The sequence below is a fragment of the Poecilia mexicana genome, unplaced genomic scaffold (assembly GCF_051168715.1).
Source record: "Poecilia mexicana isolate PSO_F unplaced genomic scaffold, ASM5116871v1 scaffold_21, whole genome shotgun sequence".
Classification (NCBI taxonomy): Eukaryota; Metazoa; Chordata; class Actinopteri; order Cyprinodontiformes; family Poeciliidae; genus Poecilia; species Poecilia mexicana.
In genome coordinates, this window is record NW_028263390.1 from 13558189 (window position 1) to 13570969 (window position 12781).

At 39.2% G+C, this 12781-nt stretch overlaps 1 protein-coding gene across 1 annotated transcript in view; it reads right to left on the reverse strand.

The window, feature by feature from the left end:
- Positions 1–11552, reverse strand: part of mettl24 (methyltransferase like 24) — a 35896-nt gene extending 24344 nt beyond the window's left edge. The window contains exon 1 of the mRNA XM_015012985.2: positions 10845–11552. Within this exon, the coding sequence (XP_014868471.2) occupies positions 10845–11183 (339 nt within the window). The 5' untranslated portion in view covers positions 11184–11552. The remainder of the gene's footprint in view (positions 1–10844) is intronic.
- Positions 11553–12781: the final 1229 nt, after the last annotated feature.

Below are 12781 nucleotides of genomic sequence, written 5' to 3' on the forward strand. Positions count from 1 at the left end.
CAAAATGAAGATAACAATAATACAGCCACCTGTTCACTGAACACACACCTTTACACTGGTACATTCAAGTATATTCAATCGAAGCTAGTCTCCATGCTTGTTGCATGAACTTAAATCTCTAGCTTTTGCCTTTAAAGCATAGTTCAGTTCATATCATTGACCCTGTGCTCATAGACACGTTCATATATGTACAATTAGACACACGAGATGCGACTCATCGCAGCATTGAACCGAATGCTTCCATGCCAGATGCAAAAATATGATAAAAATGAACCAAGCTGCTATTGAGAAGCTGTTCTGCCCTCATTGGATCTGTTATAAATCGGGCCTTCTTGGCCAGCATCTCTTGAGACAGATGGGGGTCTTATTGTTACCACTGTGCATCCCTGCCTGCAAAGCTTTCTACTCAAGTGTTTGCTCAGCTTCCTGGAAAATATCCCAGCTATGAGATCTGTCTTTGATGCCTTGTTGGGAAGAGCAGAGGGAGCACGCTGAGCACCATCTGACACTTACTTCCTGAAAAGGAGCTGAAAACAGAGATCGTGTCACAGACTGACAGCCAGACGGACTGACCGAAGGAGGCACGTAGAGTCAGCGCACGTCTCATTTTGTTACCGCATCCACTTTAGTTTTTTTTTTTTTTTTTCACAATATGTCTTGCATTTTTACATGGATTGCTGCAGCAATTGTAAATAAACATCGAAAGCGGCAGCAGTGGTGTTCAATAAGTCATTACATGAGAAAATGTTTTCTTTGGTGTACTTAGTATCAAGCTGTGGTTTCTCTAACAGCACTCAGCTGGTGTTTTCCTACCATATGTCAATTAGTCTCATATTACTTACTGTCAATCTGATTACATAAAAGGCAGCACATATAGGATACAGATTAGAAACATCTAATTTGTTTTCAAAAATAGACCGAACAGATTTAATTGAAGACGTCTTCATCAGTTACTCTCGCCTGTCTGATTTATTTTAATCGTATATTTATTAAGCCTGTTGGGGTGCCTCGCTTTGATGTCTTTTATTATGAAATACAAGCTAAGTGTTTGTATGAGCTGTGTGTCTGTAGCTAATTAATAAAGTCAGATTTCTCATGTGAGTTTTATCCATCTAGAATTGTGATATTGGACTGTTTTTTTTTTGTTTCTTTGTTGACTTTCTTGTTTTAGAGTGGCTAACTTCTCTAAAATACCACAACTGCTCCCCGAGGAATCCAAGCTTACCACTATATTACCATCACCTTTCTGAATCAGACACATTGTTATGTTGGTCATGCAGTGTTACTACTTCTTCATTTGCTTTGTGCAGCTTGGCTAACTCAGCTTTCACACTTTACATTATCTCTCTTTTGAGGTCGAGAAATGATTCACTCCTAATGAGATCCCCGACAATCCGTCTTTTACATCGCTGTGAAGTAATTTAGATACGCTGGCGGAGCCTGTTTAATCTCAATCCAGATTGAGTGAAGGCCATTGCAAATCATTCACCATGGAACACATTAGTGCATGTGGAGGGTAGAGCATATATAACCACGAGTCTTTTTTTTTTTTTTTTTGGCCAGCTGTTGTTCGAAAAAGTTAAAGGCAGAAAGCTGCACTGGAGGAGCTTGTGCAGCTTGTTTCTGCTCTCTCTCTTTCCAATAGCTGCAAGAGCAAAATTACATCATTCTGGTTTTACAGATCAGGTTTGTGCATTTTTGCAACTTGTTTTTTGATGGATTTTCTGGGTAGAATTATTTTCTTGAGTGCAGTTAGAGAAATATGAAGTGGTTGTGCTGCAGAGACTTGTGGGAGGGACTCCTGAAGAGTCCTGTCCTTCGGTTGTTAATAATGAAATGTTTTTGCACACATTTTTTGGGTGATTAGGAGTGACCTCAAAAACTGTCAAAATCAGGTAGAGTGGGTGATGATATGAACCTTTACTAGGGAAAAATGGGATTAGACAAAGAAAACCCAATAAAACTTAAACTTTGTAATAAAATCAGCAAACTATGCTGAGTGTTTCAAGCTGAAAACAAGGCGCAGTTGTTAGCCTTCGAAGAAAACAAGGTGTTTGTATGATTTCACAGCTTCTTCACAGGAAGAGTGGTTATAAAAAGTTAGATCATTTAAAAAGTATAGAAGTTTTAAATAGCAAAAGCAGTCCTGCAAGTCCTGCAAGAGCTGAACATTTTAATGTTTGAATGCCTGAAATAGCAAAACAATCGCAGTAGCTTTAAAGGCTTTAAGATTATTTGAAGGGAAATCTTTCTTGATGCAAGTCAAACACCAATGAATGCAGACTGTTTCAAAAAATAAAATCCTGCTTTCCTGACATAATGACCTGGAGGAGGAAATGATGTTTTGTGTGTTTTTTTAAAATAAATTACCATTACATTTGTTATGAGAGGAACTGAGGCCTCCAAATGTCAATGTTCTCTTTCATATGAAGGGAGAAAGAGGCCCAGAACTTTCTGGAATGTCTCAGACAAGGCGGATATGTCTGAAGGGAGCATTGTGCGATCTGGACTCTGGATCTGACAGCTTAACCCTTTCCCTCCTGCGGTCAGTTTTATGTCTTAGCAGTTAGCATACATAATAAACCAACTGTTCCTTAATGTGGGCACAAAGCCTTTTGTTTTCCCGCTGGAAGCATCTGGTTGTGATTAGCAATAATGAAAAGGTTACAGTTTTTCCAGGTACAAGATGAAAATCATGCTTAGCCTCAGAAAGTCACACTTTGAGCTCTTTCTGTAAGCCTTGCAGAGAGAGAGAGAGAGATTAATTGATTAACTGAAAGCTTTCTTTGTGCTGCTCCAGCCCCCGTAACTCGGCACAAATTATTTTCCGATCATCTCTTGGTCAATGAATATTGAGTAAACATATAAGAACAAAGTTAAAAATAAATTTGCACATCACTATGAGGAAACATACTTAATCCCTATATGTACAAATGGAAAAATACACTGACAAGATGCATATTTGTTGTTTAGTTGGGCGTAGTTGGGGATTTAGGCCCAGTTTGTAGATACTAAATTTTTTAAAAATGACCTCAGAAAGACAAAAAGTAACCCTGTGTGAAAAAGTATTTTTCCCAATAAAACCGATAATTGCTTGTGGCAATTGTTGGATTTATTGGTTAATTTGTGGCAACGTCTGCCATGAAGCGTCTCCAATAACTGAAAATTATTCTTTCTAATAGTTGTGGAGGAATTTTAGCCCACTTAGAATTATTTCAGTTAAGTGTCCAGAAGGGGTTTTAACATTAAATGTCCTATTTAATTACAATTTGGCTAGGCTTAGAGGAGTTAGATGCTGAATTGACAACTGCCATATTTAACTAATTAACAAAGCAACATTGGTATTCGATTGGGTTATCTTTGTATCATGAAAATGTACAGACTGCTATTTGAGCCATCTTAAAAGCATAGAAAAAAGCTCAGCCTAACTGTTTAATTGTAGCAAGCACCTGTAGTTAGCATGTCATTTCAGAGCAGGGAGGGAGAGTTTGACCCAGGCGACATGTCTGGATTCTAAACCACTATTTTCTTGTGACTCCCTGCTTCCCAATAATGTCTGCAAACTAACTCCAGTCACACCTTTGGGATTAGATAAGTCAACGTCTCTCATTCTTTTCTATTAGGCCCCTCTCTGCCCCGATCAGTCTTTGCAGAGTGAAGTCTTTTAGTGCCAGGACAAATGGTCACTGGGTTTCTGTTTTATAAATTCCACTAGGAGCTCACATGGCTGCTGGACTGTTACACTCAGTCCACAGCAATCTATTTCAGGAGAACTCTGGCACAATGGCAATGATGCTGTTGCTAGTTAAAAAAAAAAAAAAAAAAAAAAAAAAAATATATATATATATATATATAGCAATAGTTCTTCAAAAAGAAAAATGGATGCAAATTTGATAAAAATGAAAATCTGCTGATTAAAATGCTCATTGTTTTTTTTTTTTACATAAGTTAAAATAATTCAAATCATTTTCCTAAACGTGTCCTCCCATCTTTACAAACACGGCTGAGGCACTGAATGACATTCGCTCATTACATCACTACATGATCATTTCAGTGGGCTGTCACTATTTTCCATGTCAGAATGTGGAAAGGCTGTCTCAAAGAATCCACGGTTTCACTTCGGTTCGTACTTCTGATCTCTGCGCTGCTCGTCATCGGCCTTTGAAGTTCAGCGCATTTGACATGCGAATGGCATTTGGCTTATCTGGGAGAAATCTCAGTGAAAGAATTCATGTGGAAACAACACAAAAAAAAACTTTACAGTGTCCACATACTTGCAGTGCTTTTTCTGCGAGATAAGAGTCACGGCAGTGAATGCATTTCAAAGGTTCTTATGTGAAGAAAATCAAGATTGATAAAAGATTTTTATTGATAGATTATGAAGCGAGTGTCATAGAAGAAGCTGTAAATGAAGTCAAATATGTAGAACAAAAGGGTAACACTTTATTTGAAGGGGTGTGCATAATACTGACATGACACTGTCATAAACATGACATAACACATGTCATGAACATAAAGAAGTTTTTATGAATGTTTATGACTGTTGTCATGAAGTGTCATTCGGTAAATAATGACATTTTTAATGCAAAGTTGTTCTAAAAGTTGCATTAAAAGTCCATTAAAAGAGCCAACTTTGATTTTGTAAACTATGATAATTTAATGCAAAGTTGGCATGTCAATCTCATGCACACCCCTTCAAATAAAGTGTTACCAAATGTGGTAGAACTAAATGTTCTAGGAACAGTTAGTTCTTTGCAACATGTGTTTAATTGCAAAGCTTTTTTTTTTTTTCAAATGAGTTAAACTACTACGTATGAGAGAGCAGAAACATTCTGTCTTTCAAGATGGACAAATAAGTCATTTTTAGAAATGTTTTAGACTGTAAGCAGATTTCATACTAATGGTGTTGTTGAGAAAACAAAATACAGAGAATCAAAACACTCTGCAGCATCCAAGAAGACAAAGAATCAACTCAGTGCAGCACGCTACACGATGCAGGAAACGCTGGAGTGGAACAACGCTTATCTATTCAATCAGCGTGGCATCTAGCATCTGACTTCCTCTCTGGCATTATCAATTTAAAAATCCATGACAGGCTGGTTCTCCTTTTTCTCCTCTTTCATTTGCAACCGTTCTCATTTTGAGGCTTCAAACACAACTGTTGCTTTTTGTCATATCACCACCACCACCTTCAATGTTTTGCATCAAATTTTTACGTGACAGAGCAAGACGAAGTAGGGTATAAATTGTGGAAAACGGTACATCGTTTTTCAAATTGTATTTAAGTCAAACACTAAAGAGCTTCCCATCTAACCAGGCTGAGCTAATGAAGCTCTGCAGAGAAGAATGGAAGAAGCTGGAACATGTGCAATACTAACAGAAATGAGAAAAAGAATAAAACTTCCAAATGCAATAATAGCTTATAGGTTAGATACAAACTTAAATTTAGTTATCGGTGACTCAGAATCTCTGCCACACTGACAGAAATCAAATCCACCAATGAGCAGAAAGGGGATGACGAGCTGCTGAGACAAAGGTGAGGCTCTGCAGGAGGTTGTCAGTGTTGAAGCTGTTCATACTTTCGTTGGGGTTGTCGTTGCTTTGATCCAGGATACGGTCTTTTGGAGAGAAAGGAAGACCAAATAAAACAGACGCAACTGGCAGCCAGATTTTACGTGATGAAATGCAGAAGATCTGGAAGAGCTTAAGCATTTCTCGTATTTACAACAGTGGTGTACTTGCTGAAAATCACCGCCAAAAGAATTTCATTGGGTTATTCTACGATGAAATCTACTATCATTAATCAGCTACTTCACAGCTTCTAGAGCCATTTTTATTCCTCATGTCTACCTATGCGTCGTGTATCCAGCTGTATATTTGTCTCCACCAGACGGTACTGTAGGCATTTAAATGTACACGCAAATACAGTCTCTCTTGTTTCTTTTGGTCCTCACTTCCCCCACCCAACCAGGGAAAAGGACGCATCTCTATACCTGCTGTTGGCAGAAAGTGACAGCAGTGCAGACAAGGAAAGCAAAGGCCCTTAAATCAAGATGTCATGTGGTCACTTCTCGTGACCCTTGAAGCTTCCCAGCAGCTGTTTCCTTTCAGGCTAGTGTTTCATTCAGACCAGGAGAAATCCACTGGAGTGTGTAGGCACCATATTTTCTGAGTGTGTCATTGTGTGTGTGTGTGTGTGTGTCTGCAACGTTAGGGCAGCACTCTGTTTATTACTGTATTAAAGTCAGCGGCTGAGTCATCAGTCTATGCTTGAGCTGCTCTTCTCTTTTGCCCTCTCTTCCGCTCCCTTCCTCTCTGTTGTTGTCGCTGCTGTTGGGGCCAGCACATCTCATGTTTGTCTATAACGTCCCGACTCATCCCTCTCATCTTTCCCGAGTGTTTAGGAATGCCCATGTGAAGTAAATGATTAAAGAAGACGTGTTTCCATTTATTTGGCTGTCTGACAGCTGAGAGAATAGATTTCCTCGAGACTGCTTTTCTCGAAAACAAACCCCATAGCAGTCTCTTTTAAACACACACGCACACACACGCACGCACACGCACCCCCACGCACACACACACACACACACACACACACACACACACACACACACACACACACACACGCACACACGCAGAGTTCATTATTGAAGACAGCCTTTGTCAGCTCAGCTTGTCCTGTCATCTTCCAGCGCTACATGCTCCAGAGTGGAATTTTGAAAATGAGTTTTTAAGAATGTTTCCTGCCCTATTTTATACAGGTTCTTATTATTTTTTTCTGGCAACACCAGGTCTGCTGATGTTTTTGGGAAAGCAGTTGCACATTGTATTTGTATTATGCATAAGTGCTGTCAGTCAAAAAGCTATGCATCTGCAGTAGGTATATAATATATCTGTTAACTATACTTTCAATATATTTAAATGCATTTACTTACAGCTATGGAAAAAATACTTAGCTTTCTTAAAACAGTGTATCTAAGTAAAAGATTTGTAAAATTCTTCAGATTCTTTGGCTCTTCTGCCAGCATTGTTGGATTCTACGCGGGTTTTTACATAAATGTATGTATGTTGCAAAAGCATTTGTCCCTGTTGTTTTTCATATTTTATCACCTTACACAAGACATAGACAGAATTTATTGTCATTCAATTGCACATTTAAAAATGTACATACTGACAGAAAGACACAGTGGATTTTATTTCGTAGAGCAACTAAAAATGCATTGCAAATAAACATCTGAAAGATATGGTGTGAATTTAAACTTAGCCCTCTGTAATCTGATGCCCCTAAATAAAATATAGTGCAACTTTCAGAATGATATATTTAGTATATAAAATATAGATCTGTACCAGCAACCCTCCCGACCCCACTAAGGGACAAGGGTGTAAAGAAAATAGATGGATGGATGGATGGAAATAGATTTGTGTATTTTAATCTCAGCAGATGTAGTACAGTTCAATAGTACAGCTGTTATTTGAAGGAATAAAATTATTGTATTTTCCAGATTATAGAGCACACTGTACTATAAGCCGCAGCTACAATAAAAAAAAAAAAAACAAAACTGGAAACATACATAAGCCGCACCGGGCTATAACCCGATGGTATCTCCGCCGCTCTTGGTTTTCAGAGGGCAGCAGAGGGCTGCGTCCTAATAAATCTGCTAGATTTATTAAGGATGCAGTTCTCCGTCTCAGCTTACGTACAGCGGCTCTGTTTCCCTCCTGTACTGCTCAACTTAAAAGCTGCATCATGTGAGTTTGAAGAAATTTCTCCGTCATGCCTGCTGCTAGCATGTGCTTGTTCTAAACGAAAATGAGCACTTTCTTCTTTGATTTCCAATTTTGACTTCCTGCTAAAGACCCCCCCCCCACAGCGGTTGAAGTCCACAGAAAAGCCACACCGGGCTATACGCCGCATGGTTCAAAGTGTGGGAAAAAAGTAGCGGCTTATAGTCCGAAAAGTACGGTAGGTTAAACTTTATAAGAGTACATATTTTAAGCTCTCATGAAAGAATTTATTGTCCTAAAATGAAAAGAGGACACACAACTGCAAACCAACCACAAAATTGTGGTTATAATGTAGCAAAATGGAGAATGTTCCCATGATTTCTGATGTTATACGTTATTAAGATACTCTTGTATGTGTTTAATCATGACTGAAGATGTTCTTATCGCTCAGATCAGCTCATAGACAGACATTTGTAAGGTGCGATTTTTTTTCATGTTTTGGTGGCTGAAACAGTCAGACCAAAGCGAACAACTCAAATATACAAATTTTCCATACGTTTTTAAATTCTTGCTATTGCAATGACACAGCTGAAAAATAAAAATCACTAAATATTAAGAGCCTTTCTTTAAAATTGCCTCAATATTTATTTAAATCTTCACACTGTAATCCTTAAATGCCTACCATCCTCCTTCCAGAACATCAGCTTTGCTTTGCAGCTTATTATTTCATCTGCAATGCATGAAATAATGTTGACGAAATAAGAAGTGGACACAAAAATGAGAAGTGAGCTCCCATGACACAAGACTCGAGAAAGCAAGAGAGAGGATGAGAGCGGGGGATGCTAAACATGGCAGAGCAAAAGAGGTGCTGTGATCTTCAAGATGAGAGCCTAAAGGGAGTAAAGAGAAGGAGAAATGAAAGTAGCGAGAAAGAAACACTTAAGGAGGAGCAACACATAACACGGAATTTCTACTGAGGCCCCCCGAGGCATCTTATGAGGCAAAATTTGAGTTAAGAATCAGAGAAAGTCAGCATATGGCATTCTTGTATTATTGATGGTGCGTGCAAGTGCTCATCTCACACTGCAGCATGATAGCCTTGCAGTGATTTTTGTGGCATTTAAAACTCACTGTTGCTCATGTGTCTTGAGGTAATTTAGGCTGTAAAAGATTAAAAGGCAAAACTAGAATGGGTGGGGAATGCTTTAAAGAACATAATAAGGAAAAGCAGCGGAGTGGAATAAAAGGAGGCAAGATCGGGATCAGGCAAGGGCAAGCTTGCCACGCGTGTTTGAGTGAGTGTGCATCTTGTGTGAAGGAGAATGGGACGGGGGAACTAAAAGGAAGATAAGGGGATTAAATAATCACAGAGAAAGACATGAAGACGGACTAAAAACAAAGGAGTTCACATCTCGCAAGTTATCAGGTTCAGCAAGTTATCAGGTTCAGCCTCCTGAAGTGTGTGTGCATGTGTTTGTGTGTGTGTGGAGCCGTCTGCTCCAGAAGACACTGCATTTGAACAGATCTTTACAAGGGATCTTGCAGCTGACGCTCACAGTGCATGAGTCGCATTGTTTTGCGAGAAACGCTCAGACTTCCTCCACATTTTGACATGTCACTGAAACTAATCTTATAGACTAATCCTCACAAAGTCAAGGAGAGAGAAAATACCAACGCATGGCCTAGCAAACTTTTCACAGGATAAAGTCAGAAGAGTGAATGCATTGCACTGTGGAGTGCAATTCATTCAACCCCTCTTTACTATGACACCGCTTTATACAACGGAGGAGGAAGACACAGCCTACAGAAGTCACAGATTCCTCCTGGGTGGCTCCAGAGGCCTTCACAGTTTTTAACAACCTGAGAGATTTGTCAGAGAACTCTTGTGAACAAACAGCATCATGAAGACCAAGAGGCATAAAAGCAACGTCAGCGATAAAGTTATTAAAAACAAGGTTAGGTTATAAAATACTTTTTTTTTTTGGAGCTTTTAACATCTCACAGAGAAATATACGATCCACTCAAACATGGATAGAGATACAAGATACAACTGTAAACCAAGAAATGTCCACCTAAGTTGACAGGCCAGGCATGGGAAGGGGAGTATTATTTAGAGAAGCAGCAAAGTGGTCCACTTTTGCGCATTTGCTCAGATCAACAACACAGGTGGGAGACTCTGTGGACATCTATTATTGCTGAACTCTACAAAGCAGGGCTTTTTGGAAGAGGGGCAAGAAGAGAACTATTGGTAAAAGTAGGTCATAGTATGACTGATTTAAAATTTGCCTCAAGCCATGCAGGAATAATTCAAACGTGTGGAAGAATGTGCTCGAATTTTATGCAAACTACTATGTGAAGTTGAAAACTTGCACTACAAATTCTTCTGGGCACGCCGTCACCCCAAACATACCTGGGGCAGCATCGAGCTGTGGGGTTGCTTTCCCTTGACAGGGATAAAGAGACTAGGGAAAAAAAACAACTTGAGGCTATATGTATCAACACACCAAAATCCAATGGAAAATAAGTGGCAAGCCTTAGAAAATTGGTTTTCTCAGATGCTCTCCATTAAATATGACTGAGTTTGGGCTATTTTACATTAGAGAAAAAGTAGCTTCTGGTTGTTCGAAGCTAGTAAAGAAATTCCTCTGGCAGACTTGCTGCTGTAATTACAGCAAAAGGAAAAAAAAAACATAATGGTAATCCTTTCACTGTCTAACACATGAAGTCCCAGTGAAATACACTGAAGTTTATTCTGGAACAGTGATATGTTAAAAAATTCAAGAAGTATGTATAATTGTGCAAAGCTCTTCATACTTGCCAATCCATGCCTGTTGAAGCGGTGGACATTTGTAAAAAAAAACCAAAAAAACAAAAACACAGCTTTGAAGAAACTAAAGCCAGATTGACAAACCCTTCCTTGAAGTTTTCATAAGAGAACATTGAACATGCATTGATTCTGCTGACCGTTCTTCCTTCATCATCGCCCTCTTGGGATTACCGAGTGATTCACAGAGATGAAGCAAACGGGTCCATACTGACCCACTTGTTAGACTGATAACACTGAATTAGGATCCAATGTGGTCACAACAATTATAACCACACTGCAATCATGACCATACCTTTCTGTGAGGATTGAGAGGTGGGCAGCACTGTGGCAGCAGCTGTTCTTTGTCCACGTTTTGCTTCCTGACCTGACCGTCCTGGATGAGTGCGTGAAGATAAGAGGTTCTGCTTTCAAAGTCTTTCTTCTGCTCTTCCGCCGGGCCATGTTTCATTCTGGTTTGTTGTTGGTCCCGGTTCAGGTCATGCTGGGTGGGATGTCCCAAAGCCGAGGGTGGGGGGGAGCTCTGCCAGCTGATTTCCAGGTAAACAATGTGAATGCACCAACACAGCGCTGTAAGCAGAGCAGCCAAACGCAGCAGCAATCCTACATTCACTTTCTCTCTGCACATGCCCATCTGGTCTGTATGGTTCTCTTTAGTCCATCTTTTTGCTTACTTTTTGCTGTTTTTACCCCATCTTCCATTCCCCTCTCCAGAACTCCATTAAAGAGCTATTGAATCTCTACCATGTCAAAATGACCTCTGTTCAGACTCAAACTCACACACAAGTATGGATCCTTCTCCAGCAGGACTGTGTTCATCTTAATGACGCATTCCTGAAAGCAGATTCTGTTGCACATGTGTGCAGTCCGCTGAACGTTTTGGTACCTCCCTCCTCACGTTCGCAAGCTCCATTTCTACCAAACACACACACACACACACCCCTCTTCTTGCTCGTCTTATTCTCCCTGTCAGGATAACATCACATAAATACACACATGGAGTTCCCCCCCCCACCTTTTCATCTCGGGTTTCTTTAAAACTCCAGATATGGGCAGGGCCAGCTAATCAGCTCCAGCTTTAAACAGGACTTGCTCGGACTCTGTTGGTTGTACCGTTGACTCATGGTGGCTCGTCGTTGCATAACATTCCTCACATTCATTCCCAAGTTTACTGTTTTCTTTCAGCAACATGAACAAAGATGTAAGTTTGATTAAGAATGCATTAAAATGTGTTTGTTGTTGTTTAATCACCCTCAGATGAGCCATTTAATCATAATTATTATATGCATTTCTATCAATATACTTTCTCAAAGTATATGGTTTTTTTTTTGTTGTTATCAACCACCTCGATGAAATTCAATATGCATTAGGTTTGCAGTAATAACAAAGTAGAATTTACAGCTTTAAGTATCTCTATGTATTTACTACTGTTGTATCGTCTATTAATATCATTATTGATGGTTTGTGTAGCACCATTAACAACAAAGTCTTGCACTGTCTCTTCTTGTTGACCTATTTTTTAAATGCCCTTAGGTAAAGGGCATTTACATAAGGGCATGTATGGCCTAAGATAGAGGATTATGTTTTAGATGGAGGAAAGCACCTCTGTCTAATGTATCTTATAATGTTTCTGGACTGAAATCCAACCAGGTTTGTGCTGATAATAAAGTTGATTTGCTACAACTGTTAAAACTCATTGACGAACTTGATTTTGAACGTTATCTCACAGTAGCTCTCTGCTGCTCCCTTGAGGTAGAGAGAAAAAAAATGTCCAACAAAATCAGGGTCATAATTACTCATCTGATTCATTAGAACTTTGAGATCAAGCTGACAGTTCAGTTTTTGATTGAGTTTAATAAGCAATGACCAGTATTATTTAAATGGAAAACGTGACTAGACTATTATGCACTGTTTGAGATATCAAGAAAAGAAAGCAAGTTTATTAGTTTGCCATAATCTCAGTGATCTACATTTACCTACCCTCCTTCTTGTGATGTGTAGTCATTAAATAGACTACACATTGACATACTATGGCAAACTATATGTAGTTTGCAATTTAACCTCTAATTGGAGTTTGGCATAATGCAACTGATTTCCTGCTATAAAGAAAATACGACTAGTGTCCAGCCAGCTCTGCTGCCATCTGGTGGTACAATGTCAGCAATTTTTTTTTTGCTTCCATATGGAATGCATTAAAACATCACGTCAGTTTGTAAATGTCCAATGCAATGC